The 26092-nt window shown below is 35.9% G+C and overlaps 1 protein-coding gene across 1 annotated transcript; it reads left to right on the top strand.

Annotated features, from left to right (window-relative positions):
- The first annotated feature begins 16148 nt into the window (after nt 1-16148).
- LOC141390988 (cuticle protein-like) lies at nt 16149-17211 on the top strand. Its single transcript, XM_073963904.1, has 2 exons — nt 16149-16225; nt 16403-17211. Exons 1-2 carry the CDS (start codon nt 16214-16216, stop codon nt 17129-17131), a joined length of 741 nt encoding a protein of 246 aa, XP_073820005.1. The 5' UTR covers nt 16149-16213; the 3' UTR covers nt 17132-17211.
- The last annotated feature ends 8881 nt before the right edge of the window (nt 17212-26092 follow it).

Here is a 26092-nt window from a genome sequence, read left to right as displayed (position 1 = left end):
GCTCCCAGAATATATGGACTTCCAAAAATCCATAAGGAAGGAATACCATTAAGGCCAATATGCTCCTGTACTAATTCCCCAACATATGAGTTGTCGTGACGTAGGGGATGGAAGATACCAAGGAACGGTCCTGACCGGTTTTAACATGGCAAAGCCCAGGATTTATCTTGGTCCCTCTTTCATCCCAAGTGGACACTGACCTCCCCGTGGTGTCACCTGGGGAACTGCCTTTAACACCCGTTAAAGTTTAGTCGTAATTCGAACGAATTTGGTTTCGTCTTAGTAAAATGGGGGAAAATATTAAATTTGTCATTCCGTTTGTAACACATCGAATTATTAGTTGGAGACCCTGGAAAGTACAGCATAAAAATCTAGATAGCTATGATCAGCATAAAAATCTAGATAGCTATGTATGTCCATCTGTCTGTTGAAATCAAGATACAGGTCGCAATTTTTAAGATAGAGCTTTATAATTTTGCATTACTTTTAGGATGTTTGGTATTGAAAATGGGCTATATCGTTTTCATAAAGCCCCCATTGGTAACGTAGGGGGTGGAAGATACCAAGGAACGGTCCTGAACGGCTTTAACATGGCAAAACCCAGGATTTATCTTGGTCCCTCTTTCATCCCAAGTGGACACTGACCTCCCCGTGGTGTCACCTGGGGAACTGCCTTTAACACCCGTTAAAGGTAGTGAGCTAACATGTGCCGCGCGTTCACCCATAAGAACGTTAAAAACTTGGGTTTGGGCGTCGGGTTAGTAACCCTCCCCTAGAAAAAACAGCCTACTATGAAAAAACGAAAGAAAAGAAAAACAAACCCCTCTAAAGTTGACGAACCCCGCAAACGTTTTAAGGACCATGATCTGCGAATCTGCACCTGGAATGTTCGCACTCTTTATAGAGAAGGTGCAGTCTTCGCATTGGCAGACGTACTTGAAAAGTACAAGACCGATATTACTGCCATACAGGAAATACGATGGATTGGGAAAGGCGTCACAACAACACCTAAAGGTGACGCACTGTATTATAGCTGCCATGACGTAAAGCATGAGTTTGGTTGTGGATTCGTAGCTAGTCGGAGACTAAAACATCTTGTATCCAGCTTCACTCCAGTGAATGAAAGACTTGCTGCAATTCGAATAAAAGCTAAATTCTTCAACATCAGCTTTATCTGCGCTCATGCTCCCACTGAAGAAAAGGATGAACAGACCAAAGATATATTTTACGAGCGCTTAGAAGAAACATATGACCGTTGCCCTGCCCATGACATTAAAATCATTCTAGGCGATTTTAATGCCAAAATTGGAAAGGAGAATATCTTTGGCCCAACAGTCGGGAAATTCAGTCTCCACAGTGAAACATCTGACAATGGTATGAGACTGATAGACTTTGCAGCTGCAAAAAACATGGTAGTTAGCAGTACCAGATTTAATCATCTCGATATTCATAAGGGCACCTGGCTGTCTCCAGATCAGAAAACAAGAAACCAAATTGATCATGTTGTGATAGATGGAAGACATTCATCGAGCGTGTTGGATGTACGATCGTTCCGAGGCGCAAACATTGATTCGGACCACTACCTTGTTGCAGCAAAGGTACGCACCCGATTAAACGTAGCAAACAAAGTACGAACAGACACAACACGAAAGTTAGACATCGGTAAGCTGCAATCACAACAGATAGCCACAGCATATTCCACTCAACTAGCCCAATTGCTTAATCAAAGCCCTCCTCATCCCGATAACATATCAGCGCAATGGCAAAGCATTGCCCACTCCATGCAAACAGCCGCAAAATCCATACTTGGATACCAGAGACCTCCACCAAGGAATCCATGGTATGATGAGGAGTGTCGTGCTGCCACCGAAGAGAAAAATGCGGCATATAAGGCTACTTTACAATCCGTAGCAACGCGTAGCGCACGAGAGAGATACAGGGAGAAAAGGAGAGAGGAGAAACGTCTCTTCCGCAGGAAAAAGAGAGAGATGGAAAAGCGGGAGTGTGAAAAAATCGAGATGTACAGGAGCCAGAATGAAGCCCGAAAATTCTACCAAAGAGTCAAGCATCAAACTGATGGCTTTGGTACAGGCACATCCTCCTGTAGAGACCAGCAAGGTAATTTGGTAACTGATACAGATAGTGTACTCAGGATATGGAAAGAACATTTTTCAAATCTGTTGGTATCCAATAGCAGCGAAGACGACGAAGATACCACAGTCCCAATCCCAGAAGATGGTATTGAATGTATACCGCCCAGCCAAGATGAGGTAAAGACAGCAATAAATCGGCTGAAGAATAATAAGGCAGCAGGGGCCGATGGCTTACCAGCCGAGCTGTTCAAAACCGGAGGCGACACGCTGATAAGGTGTATTCATCAGCTAGTTAGCACCATCTGGCAGGAAGAACGAGTACCCGACGATTGGAACCTGAGTATCCTGTGCCCCGTCCACAAGAAGGGAGATAAGACTGTATGCTCTAACTATAGGGGCATAAGTCTACTCCCTATTGCCTACAAGATCGTGTCAGGGATATTGTGCGAACGACTAAAGCCAATGGTCAACGAGATTATTGGACCATACCAATGCGGCTTTAGACCTGGCAAGTCCACCATTGACCAGATATTTACCCTGCGGCAAATCCTGGAGAAGACCCAAGAGATGCAGATCGACACCTACCACCTTTTTGTCGATTATAAAGCAGCCTTCGACAGTCCGCTGCGCTCAAAGGTATTCCAAGCCATGTCTGAATTTGGTATTCCCGCAAAGCTCATCCGGCTTTGTAAAATGACTTTAACTGACACGAGGTCCTCAGTTAAAATAGGAAAGAACCTCTCCGAAGAGTTTGGTACCAAAAGAGGTTTCAGACAAGGAGACAGCCTTTCGTGTGACCTCTTCAACATCCTGCTAGAAAAGGTTATACGAGAGGCAAACGTCAAAAGAAGTGGCACAATCTACACCAACAGTCACATGTTACTTGCTTATGCTGATGATATAGACATCATGGGTCGATCAGTAAAAGAAGTAACTGATACCTTTATAAAGGTCGAAGGAGAATCTGCTAAAGTGGGTCTGGCGGTAAACGGTGAGAAGACCAAGTTGATGGTGTCGACGCGCAATGCGTCCATTGAGCTCGGACCGACTGTGGAAGTTGGTTCCTATAATATTGAGGTAGTAAAAGACTTCGTCTACCTCGGCACCTCCGTCAACACAACAAACGACATCAGTTGTGAAATAAAAAGAAGAATTGTATTGGCCAACAGATGCTACTTTGGATTAAGTAAGCAGTTTAAAAACAAAGCCACATCTCGTCAAACAAAAATAACGCTCTACAAAACACTGATACTACCCGTGCTGATGTATGGCTCCGAAGCCTGGGTACTTGCGCAAGCAGACATGGCAGTGCTTGGTGTGTTTGAGAGAAAAATTCTTCGAAAGATCTACGGACCAATCTGCGTTGACGGTGAATATCGGCGTCGCATGAACCACGAGCTGTATCTGCTATACAACGACATCAATATTGTTAAACGTATCGAGATGCAGCGATTGCGTTGGCTAGGCCATATCATAAGAATGAGCGATGATGAACCCGCTAAAAAGGCGTATGAATACATGCCACATGGCGGTGCACGCAGAATTGGCAGGCCAAGGAATAGATGGCGCAAACAAGTGGATGATGAGATGACAAGGCGCGGTATTCCAGTGTGCAAAGCAACAAATAGAGAGGACTGGAGATCTCTTCTTAGTTCGGCCTATAGAACAAATGTTCTGTAATGGGCCAGCTAAGTAAGTAAGTAAGTAAGTATGAGTTGTCAAAATATATGGCATCCATTTTAAGAACGCTTACAAAAGAATCAAAATACAATATAAAAGATGCAGTTGAATTCAAATCAAGAATAAACAATGAACGTATTGAAGAGGATGAACTTCTAATATCGTTCGATGTCATTTCACTATTCCCTAGTGTACCAGTAAATCTAGCAATAAATATTATTAAGGAAAAATGGGATCTCATTAAACAACATACGAACATCCCTATGCAATTGTTCATCGAAATCATCACAATATGTATAAAAGATTCACGGTACTTTGTCTTTAATGAAAAAGTTTACGAACAGTTGAAAGGGATGCCAATGGGTTCGCCAATTTCCCCTATAATTTCTGATATTGTGATGGAAAAATTACTTGAAGAATCGATGCAAAAAATAAAAGTTAAACCTAGATTACTAACCAAATATGTCGATGACATATTTTGTGTCATAAAGAAAAATGAAGTTGACAATACTTTAGCGATATTGAACCAATTCAACAAACAAATTAAATTTACAATGGAATGTGAAACGAATAAACAGTTACCATATCTTGACGCAGTGATAATTAGACAAGGGAACAAACTTCTTTTAGATTGGTTTCAAAAACCCACTGCATCGGGGAGAGTTATAAATTTCCACTCAAAACATCCCAGGCGAATGAAGATAAATACGGCGACCAACTTTATAAGAAGGGTTCTGAATATAAGCGATCCAAAATTTCACGCAAAAAACAAGAATAAAATACGCAGAATTCTGAGGATGAACGAATTTCCGAACAAAACTATCAGCGAATTAATTAAATACGTTCAAACACACCAACCGAATGTAAAAGAAAATGAAAATAATAAAATATATAAAAGATCTACATATGTTTCAGGTTTTTCAGAGCGATTTTCCTCCTCGAATTTCTACAATAAAGACCAATTCCAACTTGCATTCAGGAGTAATAATACAAATAATAAATTCTTCAGTAAAACGAAATCCAAAATACCAAAAGATGAAAAATCAAATGTGGTTTATAAGATTGAATGTAATGCTGACAAGTCCAACGTATGCCAAAAGGTATACGTTGGCACTACAAAGACAAAACTAAAAACCAGACTAAGTGCTCATAAGTCTGATTTAAAGGTAAAAAATAAGCCATTGGACCAAAAAACAGCCCTAGCGGCACATTGTTCTCAGACAGGCCATACCCCAAACCTTAAGGACGTAAAAATTATGGCACAAGAAAGCAATTATAAACGCAGATACATGTTGGAGATGCTGCATATAATCGATGTGCCAAATGAAACTCGTATAAATTATAAAACTGACACAGAACACTGTGCACAAATATATAGGAACATTGTTCAAAAGACACAGCAATTAAGAGAAAAATTCTAAGAAGCTTCAGTAGCAAATCACCTGTGCAATAGAAAGAAAGTGAAGTTGTTATTAAAAGTAATTACCATTTATTGTATTTTTGTTAACATTTATATAATTAATGTTTTTATGTTTTATTTAATGTCAGAAATCCCTGATGATGATCGTCAAAGACGGTCGAAATATTGGAAGAATAAAATAAAATAATAAAACTCAATTTTCATTGTTTTATTACATGACCTCGAGCCAAACAAATCTCCAGAAAAATTATCGTACCAAAGGTCAACTAACAATACAAAAATAATAAAAAAAATTATTTTTTGAAAAAATGTGTGAAATGAAAAAAAAATTTTTTCAAAAAATTATTTTTTGTTGCACGAATTAATAAATATAAGCCTACTAATAACTATAATAACGTTTATTTCATTCAAATATAAAAAAGTCGCGAAAAAGTCACTTTGAAAAAATTTTAAATTTTTAGTTTTTTGTTAAAAAATTATATTTTTGAATAAAAGCGTTTATAACAATTTTACGATTCTCAGAATTGAAGAAAAATAGTGAGAAATAAATTTTATGTCATTTTTATTATCTCATGTGGCTCTAAAGTTTATTTTCAATTATATATCTGTTTTCAATGACTTCAAAACATTGTCCATAATTTTGATAAATTCAAATTTTAAAATTATTTTGTGCGTGAGGTTTTTTCACCGAATCACCTTATAATTAAGATTTTATGTAATCTTATGGCAAAACTCATCACGCTATGATACAGGGATATGAGGTTGTAAAAAAGTCATAACCCTATTGGTTGCATTTGATTCTGTAGAGATGCCTAAAAAGCAAGTAGATTTGTAGATCCGTACATAGCGATATAATTTCTTCCCGAAATAAAAGCGTATAAATTTCCTAAATTTTGTTATAAAGTTGAAAGTATTCACGAAAAGACAGCGACGGTGATCAATTGAAATTTTTAATGCATATTTTTTGCTGATAAATTAGTTGTAATTATTTCATGTATTCGTTTGAATTAATAAAGAGTTTTGTTTGTCATGAAAATAATATTTAAATACAATATTTTTAATTTCCCAAACAAAACATGAAAATTTCATACCAAAGCATTGGTGAAAATGATATGTCAAAGCATTAGTGAAAATGGCATGTCAATGCATTGCTTAAAATTGAAGCATAGGATCCAAAAATGAATATCATTTCTTGGGGGTCACGCTCATATAAAACTCATGAGTGAAAAAGATAAAAAGATGATATGCCCGATTACTTGCATCCATGATTAAATAGCATCCTTGGCATCGAACATTTTGCTGGGTATATCCTTGGTACCACCATGGTTCAATTGTGAAGCCTTGTACACGTCTTTCCAACCATAAGAAGAACGTCACATATCGTTGTGCTAAAACAAGTAAGCAAAGGCTATAGTCGGACGGGGCCGACCATTTTAATTTGTTTTCTTGTTTGTTTTTCAGGGTTTCTTGGACCCTTTCGGCCATAATCGGATGTATGGACTTGCCATTGAAATTGTACCATCGTAAAGAGGACCGCAAGGACAATCTGCTGAAAAAATCAAAACGATTCGATAGGACTCTTAAATTTCACTTTTCCAAACTTTGTGTGGGAGGTACTCAAAGGTGTGGACCGAAATAGTTTTACCCGATCTATATCTGGATGGAATAATAATATATGGAAAGCTTAGACCAAATCGATTTCGCGCTTCGAGAGTTATCGTTCACACAATTTTGGAGAAAAATTTTGAACTTTTGTTCAAAATTCGAAATTAAACTAAGTTTGGGCAAAAAATTACGAATTGCAAAATTTAGTATTAACCTAAAGGCTGAGGGTATAAAATAGGTGGCGAAGCGACCCCATGCTGCAATATTTGTATAAAAGTTCAATTGGACAACTGAACTGAACATTTCTCTGTCATGATTGAAACAATTTGTAGTATGAGAGGAAATTGTGGTTCTCTACACAAAACCCATTATATATTAGGCAGTAGGCCCGTTATCTAGCAGACACGTTATCGCAATTTGCATCAGTATTTATTTTTCCATATGTAGGCTACATTGCCGGTATATGCCATCCAGGCATAAAAATATGGACCAAAAATAAAATTTGTATATTTTTCATACAAAATTAATGTTCGATTTCACCCGCTAAATAATATTCTATCATCGTCCAAAATTGTGGGCATCTTCATCGACCTAAACTCTTCCCTCGTGCAAAATTTCGTGACTTTTGAGCTACAATTGCGACCTCTAGTGTGCGTATGATAACACTTCAAGCAAAAAATTTGATATATTAGGCTGTAACTCTGTTATCTGACCCCGTAAATCAATATAATTGGCATCACTGGAAAGGGCAAGATTTGGTCTTCCAAATATTATTTACGTGGGCGGAATGTGTCTTCCAGTAATAAAGATATAACCGGTATATACAAAATTTTCACAATTTTCACACAAAAGTTATGGTCCATTTTACACTCTAAACATCATCCGATCACTATCTTAAATTGCAAGCATCTTCTTTGTCATATACTGTTACCTTGTTCGAATTTTCGAGGCCATCGGGCTATTATTGCGACCTACAGAGCAGCTACAAAATCGGATAAAAATTATGCTTTTGGTCCATTTCACCCGCTAAATATTTCACGATCATCACCAATTAAAATAGCGATCTATTCTGATTTGAAAGCGACCTCCATACCAAATTTCGTGATGATCGGTCAATAAGTGCGGCCTGGAGTTTGATTACAATTTATAATGGACAGACGGACACACGGACGGACACACATCTCAAAATCGCTTTATCTCACCGAGATATGCAGATTGGTATTCCACATTGGGGGTCTCCGACGAATATTTCGCGGTGTTACATGAATTTTTTCCAAAACAAACTTATAATACCCTTTCCACATAGTGGTGTAGGGTATAAATACAATCGGAGAGCACTCTTTGATGTGAAGGTAGCCTTTGTTAGGATTACACAAATTAGTCAGGAAGAATTTTGATCGCATATTCTTCAACAGCTGTCATATAAGGTTTGTTCTCTGTCACGACTTTACCCCTCGAATTATATATCCCTTTGTCCCGGAAATTCCCGGGAATGAGAAATGTTCATTCCCGATTTCCCGAGAATGAAAAAAAATCGGGAATTCCCAAACTTTGTCTGCGACCCTATAAAGTATATATGGGGACTTCTGAATGAAACCGGACACTTTTCAAAATGAGGTTTTTGATTTTCTTTATTTGATGAAGTTTAACCAACACGCTCGGCTTGTTCTCGGGAAAGCCTGTGGAGTTAAAGCTGCTTTTGCATGTCTATTTAATAATAAGTTTCTTCCAGCAGAAACGAAACTTTTGTTATACAAAGTAAGCATTCGTCCTTTGTTATTGTATGCTTTTCCGATTTGGTTTGGCATTTCTCCTACAGTTATGAACGAGTTTTCAGTGTTTGAGAGGAAAATACTTCGTTTGTGTATCGATCGTAATTTTCAATCTGTTAACAAGCGGTATTCCAATCGTTACATTTACGACAAAGCGAACATTGTTCCTCTGGCCTCTTATGCTATGAATAGAGTAGCTGCATTCGTTTCGCGTTTATCTCTATCGCCTAATCCCCTAGTTACAGAGGCTCTGTTAAGTCAATCCTCCTTTAATTGGTCAAACACGTACTATATCTCACCACTCGGTTTTAACGAAAATGAATTAGATGCAAATTCCCTTTCATTTATTCCACATTTTTACACTAAGACTCTGGCGGGCACACACAGGGGCTAATTTTTTATTTTTTTTTTAAATGTAGATATAAGTTTTAGTTTGTAAGTTTTAGTTTTTAAGATAAAATTTTTTGGAGAATAACTCTCCATGATATGTTAACGCCGGGAGCAAGCGTGTCTTCTTTAACCTAACACATACATACTTTCGTATACATTTTATGTGATAAACACGAGTTGATAACCATTTATTGTTATTAAAATAATACGTAATAGTTTTAAGTTCTTCATTGTAACGTTTCGAATTCTTTAATTGTTATACAAGTCTCAATAAACTTCAACTTCAACTTCAACTTATTTTCTGGTGCTTATCAGCAAAACATTTTAGTATATGTCCAGAATTTTTTTTATTAAAGATTTCAATGATATCGTCCCTTGAAAAAGTCGAATTCTGTAAAAACTATATGCAAAGAAAAACTCATAACTTTTTTAGTATTAGTCCAAATAGAAAAAATATTTTTTGATTTTTGTTATTAGCTATCTGATAAAAATAGAAAAAATATTGCACAGTGGGCTTGGATCCAATTTTGGCGATTTAATATTTAAAATCAATTTTTTATCAATGATTGTACTCTTCGATTTTCTTAAATTTTTTTTTTGTATTAAACTACGATTAATAAAAAAAAAATTTAAGTCTTATTTGGTAGTGGGATTCGAATAATTACTATTGTTATACCCTCAGCATTTATGTTAACGAGGCTATATACACATTCATACGGGCAAAATGTGTATCATCAAAATAATGGTTTTAGACCATTTGGACGAAATGTGTTTCAAACAATATGTAGTCGTTTAGCCGCGTTCGGCCGTTTCTCTGGCTGGCTGGTGCACACGACAACTCTCGAACGGATGAAACGATTTGGTTGAAAACATTGCGTAAGTAATATTTTATCCACTCCACGTTCCACTCCTTCACAAAATTCAAAAATGTTCGGAAATATTCTGCGCACTATAATTCTGAAAGAGAGTAACCGATTTGCTCCATACTTTTCGTATCGTAATATCTCAACCGGACATCGATCAGGTTCGAATATGGACTATATAGGTCCACTCCTTCGAGTACTCCCCACACAAAATTTGTGAAGAGTGCAGTTTAATGCCTGCTCTCAAATCGTTTTGTTTCTTTTTGTAAGAACTTGTATTCGCTGTCTCCATTACGACTGTTCAGGTTTTTTCAGGGGAAAGTCCTACGTCCTAAGAAAATATTCCGAGAGGTTTTAAATAACCCTATGGCACCATTTGTAGTGGCTGGAGCGCACGATAACTCTCAAACGGATCAGTCGAATCGGTCCAAAATTTGGACTTCGAAATCTTTTAGTGTTTGTTCTAACAACTTTTATTCGCAAGTTCTTACTTCTTAAGATAATGGCCCAAAAGCTCCAAAAAAGCCTACCGGCACCAATTACACTAGGTAATACGTAAGATAACCATCGAAGCGAGAAACCGATTTGGTCCAAACGTTGTACATATGATAATATAGACGTCAGAAGTATTGTGTTACTTCTTTTCTTTAGGTCCGAGGTTGAGGGTATATGGTAATATTCAAAAAAGTTTTTCAATCGTTGAAGTTGAGGTTCACCATTTAATAAGTCGCGAACTGTTAATATATTTTATAAAATATGGATACATTTATATTAATTGAAGTGTTTTAGCCACGATCTCATAATATGGACCTTAACAAATAATTTTCGTGGAAGCTGCGTTGGTGGTAATATAAAAAAATGGGAAAAATGTGTTGAAGTAAACAAGTTTTTTTTGTGTTCTTTTTTTGATTTCTGGCCAAACCACGCAAACTTCGAACCTGTGCCCAAAGAAAGAACTAAAGAATACCTCTTGGGCAACATGGTTCTAGTGTATGACTTTTCGATATATACACGGCAACCCCCTAAAATCGATGCTGACATTTTGAAGTTTTGTTTCAGTGTTTTTCGAATTTTTCTTATAATAAGAGGGTGAGGATTATTATCTAATCCAAACTAGTTAATAGGATTGTAGAACTCGCGATTCCACGTCGTTCGGTGTATATCTCATGAGTGTGCTCCGTACAGCTTCCTAGTAATAGGAGTCCAAAGGCGAAAATTTGGTGCGTAAATTTTCTGAAAAAACCTATTTTATGGCTTTGAAATTTACAACTGTCGTACAGGTAACCCTGAACCCCGCGTGATTTTAGTTTTTTTACGTGCCGGATCTAATAAGCTCTTCCGCGTTTGAATCCATCCACTAAAACGCCGGATATAGATACCTTGAGAGTAGGAAAATTTGCAAAAATATATTTTGACAATTCCGCGAATTGAACCGCGATTTTCTTTGATTATTTTTACATAAATGTAATCCTTTATACGCGATTATAATATTTACCAAAAAGGTGTGTCACAAAATACAAAGATTCAGGAGAAATATCCCTATTTATCCCAAAATAGAATGCGGTGGCACATCCGCAGTTCTTGACGAATCTGTCTAAATTAATTCATATTGACGTATTTTTAATAGGCGGCCATTGAAATCGGATGCACCTTATAATCATATGCACATCGCGTAATTTTTGCCCACTTGAAGGTTTTTTGAATAGTAAGATGCAACTGGTGGCACACTTTGGCCGCTGAATGAAACATGGGAAAATCCATGCATATTGATAGACATGGACTCCCTGTATCCGAAAAGCACATGCACCTCAACTGATTTAAACCAATTCGCGAAATATACGGTTTTTAACTTCTATGTTTTTTCTTTGATTGTAATTTCAATATTACTCTCTACTTCTTATTTCTATTGCTTATCACAGAAAGCAAATATACTTTCACGATGACTAATTACTTTTCTCGTAGAAGTTTAAGCAAAATACTTCAGGATTTGGATCGAAATTTAGCGAAATAATAGCATAACTCCCAACATTTATTTTTCAAATTTTTCGTAATTAACCAAAAATATATTTTTGAAATAATTTCCAACAATAAGTTTCCGTTCTTTGTTGTTGCTGTAATATGCAAGTTATAAACGCGATCTTTATAATTTTCACAGTCTCACATTTTTCTACGCGTTGTCTAGATTCTGTACGTATTTTTAAATTAATTTTTTAGAGATTTTTTGGACTCTGATTTAGAATAAATAAAATTTATTCCAAGATTTCTTCAATATTTTTTTGATTTTCCGCGAAAATAAAAATAAATTTAGCAACTATTTTAGCATCTACGGATAGATATCAAATGCTGCTAACGATTCATATATACATGTTCTTATTACAACACAATAGGAATTTTTAAATATTTTTTTTACAAGAGAGTAAAACCGTATATAAAAGTTTTGAGTGCAGTATCCAATTTTGTGAATGCGAACAGATTTGAAACCACGATTTTTTTCGTAACCCATGTACCAAAAATGTCGGATGTGCTCGCCAAAAAGGTTTTTAATTTTTTTCTATGTAATTGTAAAGGAAATTTGAAATTTACCATATACATACTTTGCAAAATTTTATTTGGAGGCTAAGATGTAGCATCGGCTGCATCTTAGCACTAAAAACCCTATAAAATATCGCTAATTTGCGCAAAGTGAATACAATTTTTGTCCGCATCCGATTTCAATGTCCACCATGAAAATCTACATCGATATATATCTATTTCAAGGCGATCATTCAAGAACCGTGGATGTAGCATCCCACACTACTTTTTGGGATAAAATGAAGGTAACTCCTTTATCATTGAAGTTTTCAAATCTCTGTTTCCGCTAAAACTAAGATGCTGTACTAGTTGTTTCATTGCAGTGGAAACGAACCGCAGAAAACGCGATAAAATACGCTGTATTTTCAAAAACATTTTTAGGTGATTTTTCTACTTTGAAATTTCTAGTAACTCGCGTTTTAGTAGATGGATTTTCAAGGGGAATGATTTATTGGATCCGTAAAAAATTAAAATGTGCAATCAAGTACGAGGAATTCGAATGACAATTGTAAAAATTAGGCCCGAAAAATATGATTTTTAGAAAAATGTTCGTACAAAATTTCCGCATTTGGATGCAGATTTCTATAAAGCTGTGTAGACTACATTCACGACACATATATCAAATAACTCAGAATCGCGTTCTACAATCCTATATACGATTTTTTGAAAAACCTGTTTGCGGAATGAAATTAGAAGAAAATGTCAAAAAACACTGTAAATCTGACTTCAAAATGTCAGCATCATTTAATGGTAGAAGCAGATCAAATTTTGAAAAGTAATACATTAGTGAGATGATCCTTATTTAGTTTGCTTCTACTTTTACTTTGACAGGAAAATCAGGAAAAGTTTGGTTTATTCACAAATCAAGAGAAAACAAAAAAAAAAGACACGTTGGCTTCAACCCACTTTTAACCTATTTTTTAACATAAATATAGCCACAGCTTCCACGCAAATTAATTTTTGATGTCAATATTTTTTGCCACGTCCAAAAACATCTCATTTTAGACAAAAACATTTAATTTGTATAATATACAATCACAAGTCGCGTGTTCTAAAAGGGTAAACCTTGGCTTCAACTATGTTAAATTTTCAAAAATATTGGTGATATATTCTTGATCAGGATAAAATTCTAAGTCGATATAACCATGTCCGTCTGCCCGTCCGATAGAGTTTTGTAATTTGGTATAGAGGTTTCTATTACTACTAGGATGTTTGGTATTGCAAATGGGCTACATCGGTCCACGTTTTGATATAGCCCCATATAACGGTACCACCCGATTTTCGGTATTTTGAAGATTTTTGCCTCATTATCATACCGAAATGGATAAAATTTGGTACTTTCACTTCGTTGGGGGTATAAAACTTTCTGCATGAAAATTGTCGGTATAGGTCGACGCCTTCATATAGCCTCCATAGACCGGTACCACCCGATTTTCGGTATTTTCAAAATTATGGCCTCACTATTTCACCAAAATGGCTGAAATTTGTTATTAGGTCTTCATTTTGGGTGTTAACATTCCGTATGAAATTTGTCGGTATAGGTACATACCTTCATATAGCTCCCATAGAGCTGTACCACCGGATTTTCGTTATTATGGCTGAAATTCGGTACTAAGTCTTCGTTGGGGGTACAAAACTTTCTCCAAGAATTTTGTCGGTATAGGTCCACGCCTTCATATAGCCTCCATAGACCGGTACCACCCGATTTTCGGTATCTTGATGGTTTTAGTTTCGTTATCATACCGAAATGGCTGAAATTTGGTCTTCGTTGGGGGTATAAAACTTTTCCCCAGATGTTTATCGGTATAGGTCCACGCCTTCATATAGCCCCATAGAACGGTGCCTCCCGATTTTTGGTAGTTTGAAGTTTGTGGAGAGAATAAATGGCTAAAATTTGGTATTTAGTCTTCGTTGGGGGTGTAAGACATTAACATTCCATATGAAATTTGTCGGTATAGGTCCATAAATTTATATAGCCGCCATGGAGCGGTACCACCCGATTTGCGGTATTTTCAAGGTTTTGGCTTCATTATCCCACCGAAATGGCTGCAATTTGGTACTTAGTCTTCATTGGGGGTATAAAACTTTCTCCAAGAATTTTGTCGGTATAGATCCACGCCTTCATATAGCCCCTATAAAGCGGTACCACCCGATTTTCGGTATTTTGACGGTTTTTAGCTTCACTATCACACCGAAATGGCTGCAATTCGGTATATAGTCTTCTTTGGGGGTAAAAAAAAACATTTTGAATTTTGTCAATAAAGGTCCACGCCTTCATATAGCCTCCACAGAACGGTGCCGCCCAATTTTCGGTACTTTGAAGTTTTTAGCTACATTATCCACCCGAAATTACTGAAATTTTGTGTTCAGTCATCATATATTTTCGTGGGCTTATTGAATCCATCAAAATGTCTTTAAATATGAGAATTTTTCTTCTAAAATTAAAAAGAAACCTTCTAATCAATATTTGTGTACTCCGAGGTGCTTGGTTTTGACCATTTTTGGCCGCTGTCGTGACATTGTGTGACGTAATTCTACTACTACTTTAAAATACACAAAATACGTAATTTTTATGTCCGGTATGGGTGTTCTATATTTGCCAAGGTGTATATTCGATGAATAATGCAAAAACAAGGCATCTCCTTAACAAACTCATGTTTAAAAAAAAAAAAACCCCAAAAATAATTTTGGTGACCAAGGATAAGGAAAAACTGGGTAAAAATCGCAACATAGGGCTTTGAGCTACAGGTTTTGATGGAGAAAAACTACTTCCAGGTTTGAAACGGAATCGCGAATTTGCGCAAAATTGGACGAAAAATCATTTTTAATTTTGTTGACCAACTTTGAGTCTTTACCGGCTATGTTCAATCATGTGCAAAGTAGTGATTCAAACCGATGTTTGCTGCTCTAATCTATTATAACCCGATAAACGGGTTCGAACTTTTTAACTATCTGCTCCAAATGAGAACATTCAAATTTCTTTAAAACCACTGTTTTCCAGCAGGCGGTAAAAGTTTTAATTATCTTGAAATGGCAATGTTATGTTTCTATCCGTTGGTACGGCAAACTTCTTGTATATGTTTGTAAGTACAAACTACTGCTGTTGAGTATAACATAATATTATCCAATATTCCCTCTTATTTATTATTTATTAGCAAATACCTCAATGAACTTCCCTGACCCAAAATGGAAATATTACTATTTATTTCAATTCATAAGTTACAAAGTACAAATGCTACAGTACTGATGTACAATCTGCAATTCATCAATTTCTATCGCCCACATTTTTCTCCAATTCTACAGGTCACATAAACTTTGATTCATTGAGCGACAACTAAATCTGATGAAAACATTAATTAAACCTATCATATAAGGGTAATGATTTCAATCAATAATGGTGTTGCGCATGATACTGAGCTTTATACTCCACAAACATTAAAAGTTACATATATATTTTTGGGAATTCTAAACCGGAAATTTGCAAGAATTTATTGTTCCTAATATGGAGCTATCTATCTCTCGCTGAGTTGCTCTCATATGTATTTGAAATGTATTAGAAAAGTAATGAATGAACTGACTTCGTATGTATCGTTTGTAACTCCAATACAGAGCAAATGAAGTGTAATTGAATTTCGATACGACTACATACTACTAAACCCCCTACAACGTAACACAAAAAATACATTCAATATAATTGCTATAAAAGTTGACGAAAATCACAAAACTGTATCATTCGCTTCTTGTGCTTATTTCTGCAAAGAACCAATTTAACCCGACACAAAGCCAACAGCTAGTCAGCAAACAATCAAACTCTACATCATGGCATTCAAGGTGAGATAAACGAAATGAAAAAAGGGGTAGAAAAAAAACCTAAAACTAAATCACAAAACATTACAAGCAAATTAATGTGAGCAATTTGCTTAGACGACAACACAAAGCGTTACAAAAACGTTTAACAAAAAAACCTAAACTTTAATGAGTTGTAAATTGTTTATGTTTGTATTTTAGTTTATCTTCGCTCTCGCTTTTGTTGCTGCCGCCAGCGCCGGTTATGCTCCAGCTGTATATCATGCTGCTCCTGCTGCTTATCATACCGCCCCAGTTCATGCTGTCCACGCTGCTCCTGTAGCCGTTGCCCAAAAGGTCGTTGTCAAGTCCGAAGAATACGATCCTCATCCCCAATACAAGTTCTCTTATGGTGTCGATGATAAATTGACCGGAGACTCCAAGAGCCAATATGAAGAACGTGATGGTGATGTTGTCCGTGGTGAATACTCTTTGATTGATGCTGATGGTTACAAGCGTACCGTTCAATATACCGCCGATGCTGTCAATGGTTTCAATGCTGTTGTCCACCGTGAACCTTTGGTAAAATCTGTTGCCGTTGCCCCAGCTGTTGTTAAGACCGTTGCTCCAGTTGCCCACTATGCCGCCCCAGCTGTTGTTAAGACCGTTGCTGCAGTTGCCCACTATGCTGCTCCCGCTGTAGTCAAAACTGTTGCTCCAGTTGCTCACTATGCTGCTCCCGCTGTAGTGAAAACTGTTGCCCCAGTTGCTCACTATGCTGCTCCAGTTGCCCATTACGCTGCTCCAGCTGTAGTCAAGACTGTTGCCCCAGTTGCTCACTATGCTGCTGCTCCCCAATATGCTCACTATGCTGCACCAACTTATGTTAAATCAGCTCCAGTTGCCCACTACACATCTTACGGTAGCCCCGCTGTTGCCTATCATCATTAAGTTGTCCATTTTCATAGTTTTGTTGATTTTATTCGAAATATTTATTGTACAAAATATTTATTCCGATGAACGAAAAAGTACCTCCGAAATTGTTAAATAAACATTATTTAATTTAAAAACAAAAATGAAATTAATTTCAATATATTTCTCGTTGGAATCGAGCTTAATGACCAATGATGCAAGTGAAAAAGGAAAGTCGAAGATTCGAAACCACACAACCACCACTAGGTGACATGCATGTTTCGCCTTTGGCAGAGACTCTTTAGACATTTCGGCTGTGGAGCGGGTTCTCTGTCATGGAACTTTTCTTCTTTCATTTAATTGTTGTCTTATTAGGACGAAGGTCCTATTTATTTAATTGAATTCATTAAGCTATTATGACACATTCAACCAATATGCTACGATCCTCTCGCTGGTGGTTTAATTCAGCTCATCAGGCATATTAGATGTGGTGCTAGACAAAGGCTGAGTTTTAAAACTTGTACATATACTAAACTTATTGCACATTTGCAGTTGTGTAGTATTTTTGAATCCTTTTTACTATCAAGTCAGTGTATCTGGTCTTCCCAGAATCCTTCTTCAATACACACATACACAAATCGAAGGTGTTTTTTCTTCATGAATTGTAATGCCTTCCCGTTCGGAAGTTTGATAGATTGACAGTGGCTTAGAACGCTAAAAAATTCATAGCATGAGCCCGGCTGCCCTGCCTTAGGTTTGAACCTTCGAACTTAACCCTTTGTGGCCCGATGTTGCCTGTTGGCAATTTTGCATGTTTGTGTATGCGTATTTCCCACGCCGTTTGAGATATTCATATATACTAAGCGGGAGTCGATAGGTTGATTTCAGAAGGATATGGAAATTACTTTTAAATAAATAGCTAGATTGACGAAGTTATGCTTGGTTAAGGATAAGTAGTCGAGTAAAAACGTTGACATAAACTATTTTAGTGATTTTATAAAACGCCGTTAAATGTCACAAGAATTGAAAAATTGCAGCCAAAATTTTTTGAAAAATCTTAATGAGTAAAATAAAAAATAAACAGACATACAATTTACAGTTCCAATCAGTAGTTATAATTTTTTGAAATTTAGAAGTTACATGTGGGCAACATTGGGTCATTGTGGTAATAAAGTGGTTACATTAGTAGAAGTCGAAAATGCTGGTTAGTGGTATTCAATGAAAAATGTTGTACTTATATTGTTATTCGAAGATTGGACTTGAATTAAGAGGAGGTTGACACATTTTTTGGTGAATATACATACATATTACATTTTAGGAATTTGTAAGATATCAAGCGAATATCTGTTCAAATGTCAATGATGATAATTTTATTTATTGGATGAAGGTCAATATTATTATGTTTAGAGTCTGCTTACAGAATAGAAAATACTTTTCAAACGCTTTTATTCTGAAAAATGTCAATATGACTATTTCAAATTATATGAACAGCACCAAATACGACAAAATTGGCTAATTCTTGAACTACATATCGCTCATTTAGTCAAAGAGGGGCATAACTCAGAAAATTCGTTTTCTGAGTTAGCAATTTATATTTTTTCTACGACTTCTACTTTTACTTGTGTCAAATTTCCATGCTGATATATCTAAAACTCTACTAGTTACAGCTGATTTACTACGAGTTTCGCATAATTCAATACAAAAGTTTTTGGAGTTTATGATGCAATAAAACACTTCAAATCATGCTTGATCTTGCACAGAAATTTAGCACTGATATTTGGCTAGCTGCACGCAGAGAAAAAATATTGTTGGAACAATCATATTCTAAGAACAAAATAGTGTATTTTAAAATTCTTAAAATATGTATTGTTGGCGCATATTGTTGCGCTTTGTGTCATCATGTTCCCTAATAAAAAATATATGGTTGAAACAACAATATATATTTTCAGATTTTTAAAATACACTATTTTGTTCTTAGAATATGATTGTTCCAACAATATCTCTTCTCTGTGTGTGTTTGCAAAATATGGTCCACGTAGTTATTTTGTTTTTTGTGTAATAATCTTTTTAAGTTGGGAAGTCAAATTTCAATCACCAACTTAAAAAGCATTTTCTCGAAACTCGATTTTTTGAAATGTGTCACTCTTTGACTAAATGAGCGATATAATAAATATAGACCAATTTTCCATTATAATTTTTCCACAAACATCCCAGAAGGGACAAGGGTCCTTCTCTCATTGCATTTCTATCAATTTCCCTTTATCATCAAACAAACTCATCAGTTTATGCTTTTCCACACCATGAATAATACAAATATAATGATAATACAAAGACTTAAGATACAAACTTTGTTAATTTTTACAACCACAATGGCCCATTGTTGCCCACAGGCAACATTTTGTAACTCCCGAACCACGAAGAATTTTTAAGATTTTGTGTGTAAGGAATTATGCCGTTACATGACAATCTGGCAAATATGAATTATCCAAGTATCTTTAACAACTTGATAAATAAATATATTTACTTCTATATGTTCAGGGTGAAACAAAATCAAAATATTAATATGAGTAACCAATCGATGAGAAAGTATTCGATATCTAGTTATCAAAAATGTGCTTGTATCTTGATTTGTATGTATAAATAGACATTAAATAGGTGTTGACTTTGAATTATCGCAGAAAATTTAAAATTTGGTTGTTATGTAAGCTCGTACAGTCTCGGCAACGTTCGGCAATGGAAGTGAAAGTTGAAGTTGGTTCATTGACTCGTGCCAAATGCAAAGAATTTTATGTAGTGTTGCTCAAATTTGCTCTAGAAGAATTATCTAAGTATTTTCAGGTTACCATATATTTAAAATAATATTTATTTTTTTTTTTGAAGTCAGGGTTGAAACTCGTAGCAAGTAATGTTAGCCAATGTGGAGTCTATAGCATTCTGCTGTGTTTTAAAACAAAAAAAATAGAAATATTTTTTAAATATTTCTAGTTACATTAAAAATTTTTCTCATTATATTATCGGATTTTGACCGAATAATTTGAAGGCATTAACATTAAAAGTAAAACAAAACACAACTAAAAAAAGTTCTATGATTAGCGCACGTCGATGACTTTAACTCTGTGGACAAATAACAGATTTTCAGTTTTGGTCCCCAAAGGGTTAAGGCACGTGTTTATTATTTGGTCCATAAAGTTTTACTTTTTTGGCCCACGTTGTTTCACTTATCTTCCCGACGCACACTGGTCGAAACCACTGATCTAGCGGCGCGAAAGTCGAAACATCGAACTATAAAATTGCGAAATATTTTCAATTTTATCGATTACAGACACTTTGCAGACAAAGATTTTGTTTTTTCATTTTTGTTGTTGTAAATATTCACTCAGTTATTCACTATCAAATACAAGAGTTTTTGTTGCATCAGATTTCAAAAAAATGGTTGCAAAAAAATTAGCTTTATATTTGTTTAAATGTTAAATAAATTCGTAATGAAAATGGACAAGATATATTTTTAATTAATAGCAGAGGGTGTGATTTAAATTATAACAAGTAAGCAAAGGCTATAGTCGGACAGGGCCGACCATACGATAACCGACACCACTACCCTGCGAGTTAGCTTTCAGCAAATCAAAGTTTCTTTCGGACAAATATGCTTATTCTAAGAAATAACTTTTTAGAGTCTGCAACCTTATCACATTAAGTTTAAATAGCAATATAATGATTGTTCCACAAACATCACAGAAGGGACAGGGCGTGCACCACGATTCATATTACTGTTTATCGCCGATAAACAGACATTTAGTCTGGGCCTAATTTTTTGCATATTTTGACATATTTGCTAAACCATATGGAAGACTTTGCGTCCCAAATATCCCACCGAATTGGCTGAAAGTTTGTATTAAGTATTCATCACAATTTTTGACCTCAAATTTATCGGTATAGGTCCTGGTCCGGTATTTTGAAGGTTGTAGCCTCAATATCAAACTGAAACGGCTGACATTTTGTATTTAGTCGTTGGAGGTAGAAAAACTTTCCACCTGAAATTTGTCGTTATATGTCCACGTCTTCATATAGCTCCCATAGCCAGAACCTACCGATTTTCTGTACTTTGAAGGTTATGGTCTCAATATCCCTCCGAATTGGCTAAAATTTGGTATTAAGTCTTCATTGGGGGTATTAAACTTTCCATCTGAAATTTGTCGGTATAGGTCTAGGCGTTCATATTGCTCCCATACAACGAAAGCTCCCCATTTTCGACATTTTGAAGATTGTGGCTCTGGTTACAGATTTCTCTATTTTATTGACTTGTCTGAAGTGAATTTCAAACAGAACAAGTAAGAAAAGCGTTAAGTTCGGTCGGGCCGAACTTTTTATACCCTCCACCACAAATTTCAGCCGTTTCGGTGGATTAATGTGGCCACTACCTTCAAAATACCGAAATTCGGAAGGTACCGTTCTATGGGGGCTATATGATGGCGTGGACCTATACCTACAAATTTCTGGGGTAAAGTTTTATACGCCTAAAGAAGACTAAATACCAAATTTCAGCCATATCGGTGTGATAATGAGGCTAAAACGTTCAAAATATCGAAAATCGGGAGATTTGTATTATGGGGGCTATATCAACACGTGGACCTATATAAACATTTTATGGTAGAAATGTTTCTTAGCCTCTGGAAACACAAAATACAAAGTTGCAACCGATTCTTTGGTCAAATGGGTCTAATACATTCAAAATATATTAAAATGACGCGTACTTTATAAGGGGTCTTATGTGGGGACTATACCAAAACGTGGACCTATATAACCCAACTTTGGTAAGAATGTTTTCTGGCCTCTGAAGACACAAAATACCAAATTACAACCAATTCTGTGGTCAAATGGGTCTAATACATTCAAAATATGTTAAAATGACGCGTACTTTATATGGGGCCTTATATGGGGGCTATACCAAAACGTGGACCTTTATAACCCAACTTTGGTAGAAATATTTTTTGGCCTCTGGAGACACAAAGTACCAAATTACAACCAATTCGGTGGTAAAATGGGCCAAATATCTTAAAAATTCCTTAAAACGACGACGCGTCACGCGTCATTTTGTATGGGGGCTATACGAAAGCGTGGACCTACATAGCCCGCTTTCAATACCAAAAGTCCTACGTAAATATAACATATTTTCCCAAAATTTCATCAACCTACGTCAATCCGTTCGGACGCTAGAGTGATTTCCACAGACGGACAGACAGACAGACGGACAGACGGACGGACATGGCTATATCGATGTAGAATTGCACGCTGATCAAGAATATATATACTTTGTGGGGTCTACAATGATTATTTCGAGTAGTTACAAACGTAGTGACAAACTTAATATACCCCCATCCTATGGTGGAGGGTATAAAAATTTACATATAAACATTTTAGAAGATATTATTGAAGTATATGTAGCATACGAAAATATGTGAAATACAGAAATTTTCCATATGCAAAAATAATATTTGCATATGCATAATTTATACACTTCGCATATTTCGGTTGGAATTTAATTAGAAGACAAAATTATGCAAATTTTACAAAAAATAGGTGTTGCATAAAATTCCGCTGTCTACATATCATTGAGCTGATATTAATCGAGGTGCTCTCATTGATATGAGAGAAGCCTCCCTTATCCCAACTGGGATGTTTGAGGAACAATTATATACTGTACATTTTAAGAAATATTCTTAAATTTGAAAATTGGCGTTGTTTAGCAATTTCTGCTACATCTTTAAATTTTGGACAATTGGACAGGTAATACGATAGGAAGAACTGGGAAATGTCTGTTATGATAGAGACAATTTGTAGCATGGGAGGAAGATGTGGTTCTCTTCATAAAACTCATTATATCTTAGGTAGTAGGTCCGTTATCAAGCACACATATTATTGCAATTTTCTTCAGAGGAAAGATCGGTAGTTAATTTTTTATATATAGGCGACTTTCCCGGTATATGCCCTCCAGGGATTCAAATATGGACCAAAATAAAAATGTTTTTATTTAGCATACAAAAGTAATGGTCCATTACACCCGCTAAATAATATCAGATCATCATCAAAAAATGTAGGCATCTTCTTCGACCTAAACTCTTACCTCGTGCAAAATTTCGTGACTATTGAGCTATAATTGCGCCCTCTAGAGTGCTTATGATTACACTACAAGCAAAAAACTGGATATATTAGGCTGTAACTCTGTTATCTGACCACATAAATCAACATAATTGACATCAATGTAAAGGGCAAGAGTTGTCCTTCCAAATATTATTTATGTGGGCGAAATGTGTGGTCCAGGAATAAAGATATTACCGGTATATTAAAAATTGTCACAATTTTCACACAAAAGTTGTGGTCCATTTAACCCTCTAAACATCATCCGATCACCGTCTCAAATTGCAAGCTTTGTCATATAATCTTACATTATTTAAAGTTTCGAGGCGATCGGACTATTATTGCGACATACAGAGCCGCTACAAAATCGGATAAAAATTTTGTTTTTGGTCCATTTCACCCGCTAAATATTTCTCGATCATCACCAATAAGAATACGGGTCTATTCTGGCCTGAACCTGACCTCCATACAAAATTTCGTGACGATCGGTCCATAATTGCGGCCTGGAGCGTGTTTACAAGTTATAATGGACAGACGGACGGACGGACACACATCTCAAAATCGCTTTATCTCGCCGATATATGAAGATTGGTATACCACATTGGGGGTATACCACATAGTGGTGTAGGGTATAAAAATTAGTTTGGGGTCTGGAGGTACTTAGTTATATAGCAATAAATTTTCAACAAAAATTAATTTTTTAGTGTTTTTATGGGTTGTTCGCGCTTGTTCCATAGAGTGCATCTTGCAAACTTGGCCGAACTTAGGTCCGATTATTTTTTGGGGAATGAAATTGGACTCTCTGGATACTGAATAACCACATTCGGGCTGCAAATATTTGCAAATCTTTTGATGACTGCACTTTTAAAATAAGGGATTTTGCATGAAATTCACACAAATTTAGCTGTGCATTTGTATGGGAGCTAAATCAAAATATGGACCTATCTTAAGAAAAGATTGCAAGGAGAAGTTCTACCCCCGGAGACACTATAATACCATATTATAGCTAAATATGTTATTAAATATGAGATAACAAGTAAAAATTCAACGAATCGGGGGTACCATAAAAGGGGCTACATCCAAACATAAATCAGTATTGGAAATGTTTTTGAAGAAGATTTTATACGCAGTGAGAACACGGAATGCAAAATTACAGCCAAGTTGAATTATAAATGTGGTCATGATATTCAAAATACCTTAAATTGGGTGGTACGGTTACATGCGGGCTATATCAAAACGTGGACCTATGTTCATAATTTTTAGTGGAAATATTTTGTGACCACTAGGAACCCTAAGTACCAAATTACAGCTAATTTGCTACGAAATGGTGGCTTAAATCCTCAAAATACCGAAAATCGGAAGGTACCGTTATATGGGGGCTATACCAAAACATTAGCCGATATTGTTCATATTTGGCCCATTATTACCCACAGGTACAAGCTGAGTTTGTGCAAAATTTCAGTGACGTATCTCAATTCGTTTGAAAGTTATGAATTTCGCGCCGCTAAATCATTGCTTTCGACCACCGTGCGACGCTCAAAACGCCATTTTCAGTTAAACCAAATACTTTTTTTTTAACCGTAAGGCTTTTGGCCAATAAAATGTCCCGTTTAACCTATAGTGCGTAGATGAAAGTTTCAATTCACATAGGCTGATGGAATATCTCTATCTGTTAATAGATTGAAACATATAAAATTTAAAAAAACAAAATTTTTAACTTTGACCTTGAAAATATCCCTATCCGTTTACAAGTCTGTAAGGATTTTGTATCTATAGACTTAAGAAAATAAAGAAAAAAGATAGACATAGTTTTGTCCAGGAAAACCGGTTTTGAACTATTGTGTAGCATAAACATTGGGACTTTTGGGATATACAAATTTAACACGATACGGTCTTTAACAGGACTAAAGAGCAAACGAATTGAACTTTTGCGGAGGAAGAATGCACCTACATAATCCATATTTTAACTGGATCTAATTTTAAGAATAATTCCATTCGATAGTGATCGTGCGAACCGGCGACTTAAGTTTGTCACTGTCTTATTTTTTGAGCGTTTGTGTCATTATGTCCGTAAGAATGAACTTGCCCACGAAAAACATAATATCGCTGTAATCAGTATCCCAAGGACGTCTTTGATAATAATCGTCGAACAGCCCTTAAAAGAAAATGTTTAACTTTTGTGATATACATACATTTTCTGGAAATTTTATGTACATTTGGAAACTAATTTACGATGAGCACTTTTTCGGCAAAATGGGATACCAAATATGTAGGATATCGTGCTCGTCAGCCCTTTTAGTTGGTTCCGGCAGTTTTTTAGGGCCTTCGCGAAGCTTCGGTGCGCATTTCAAATTTTTTGTATAAATTGTTTTTTAGCCACAATAATGAAATGGTAGAGTTTTTTATCGTGAAATTGGACCCTTGGCCCCATAAAAATTACTATGGAAACCAAGTTCGCTAGGTTGGCACGGGTTAACCTTAACCGATCGGAGCGAGAAGTCGTTCGAAAATACAAATTCCTCAGCTTAATAATAGCAAAATTTTGTCTCAAACACATGAGCAAAAAGTTCCTTAATTTTTCCAAATCTACACTGATCCTCTTAACCTAAACATCCTCTTGGAAAATCAAGAGGATGTTTAGATTGCCACACAATTTAAGAATACCCAAAGTCATTGTACCGAATAAATATTTACAAAAATTTAAATGGAATTTATTAAAATTAACCCAAAAAATGCCCACCCCCTGGTGTGCTGTCGCAAATCAACAACAGGAAGACAATTTTTTGGAAATTATCAAGGAATGCAAATTTTAAAAACACAACAATAATAACAATAAATCCACAACAAGCGAATGCCACAAGAAAA

This window comes from Musca autumnalis, unplaced genomic scaffold (genome assembly GCF_047663935.1).
Source record: "Musca autumnalis isolate F117 unplaced genomic scaffold, ASM4766393v1 scaffold_1, whole genome shotgun sequence".
NCBI lineage: Eukaryota > Metazoa > Arthropoda > Insecta > Diptera > Muscidae > Musca > Musca autumnalis.
Note: the sequence above shows the minus strand (reverse complement) of the source record. Positions and strands in the feature narration are given on the sequence as shown.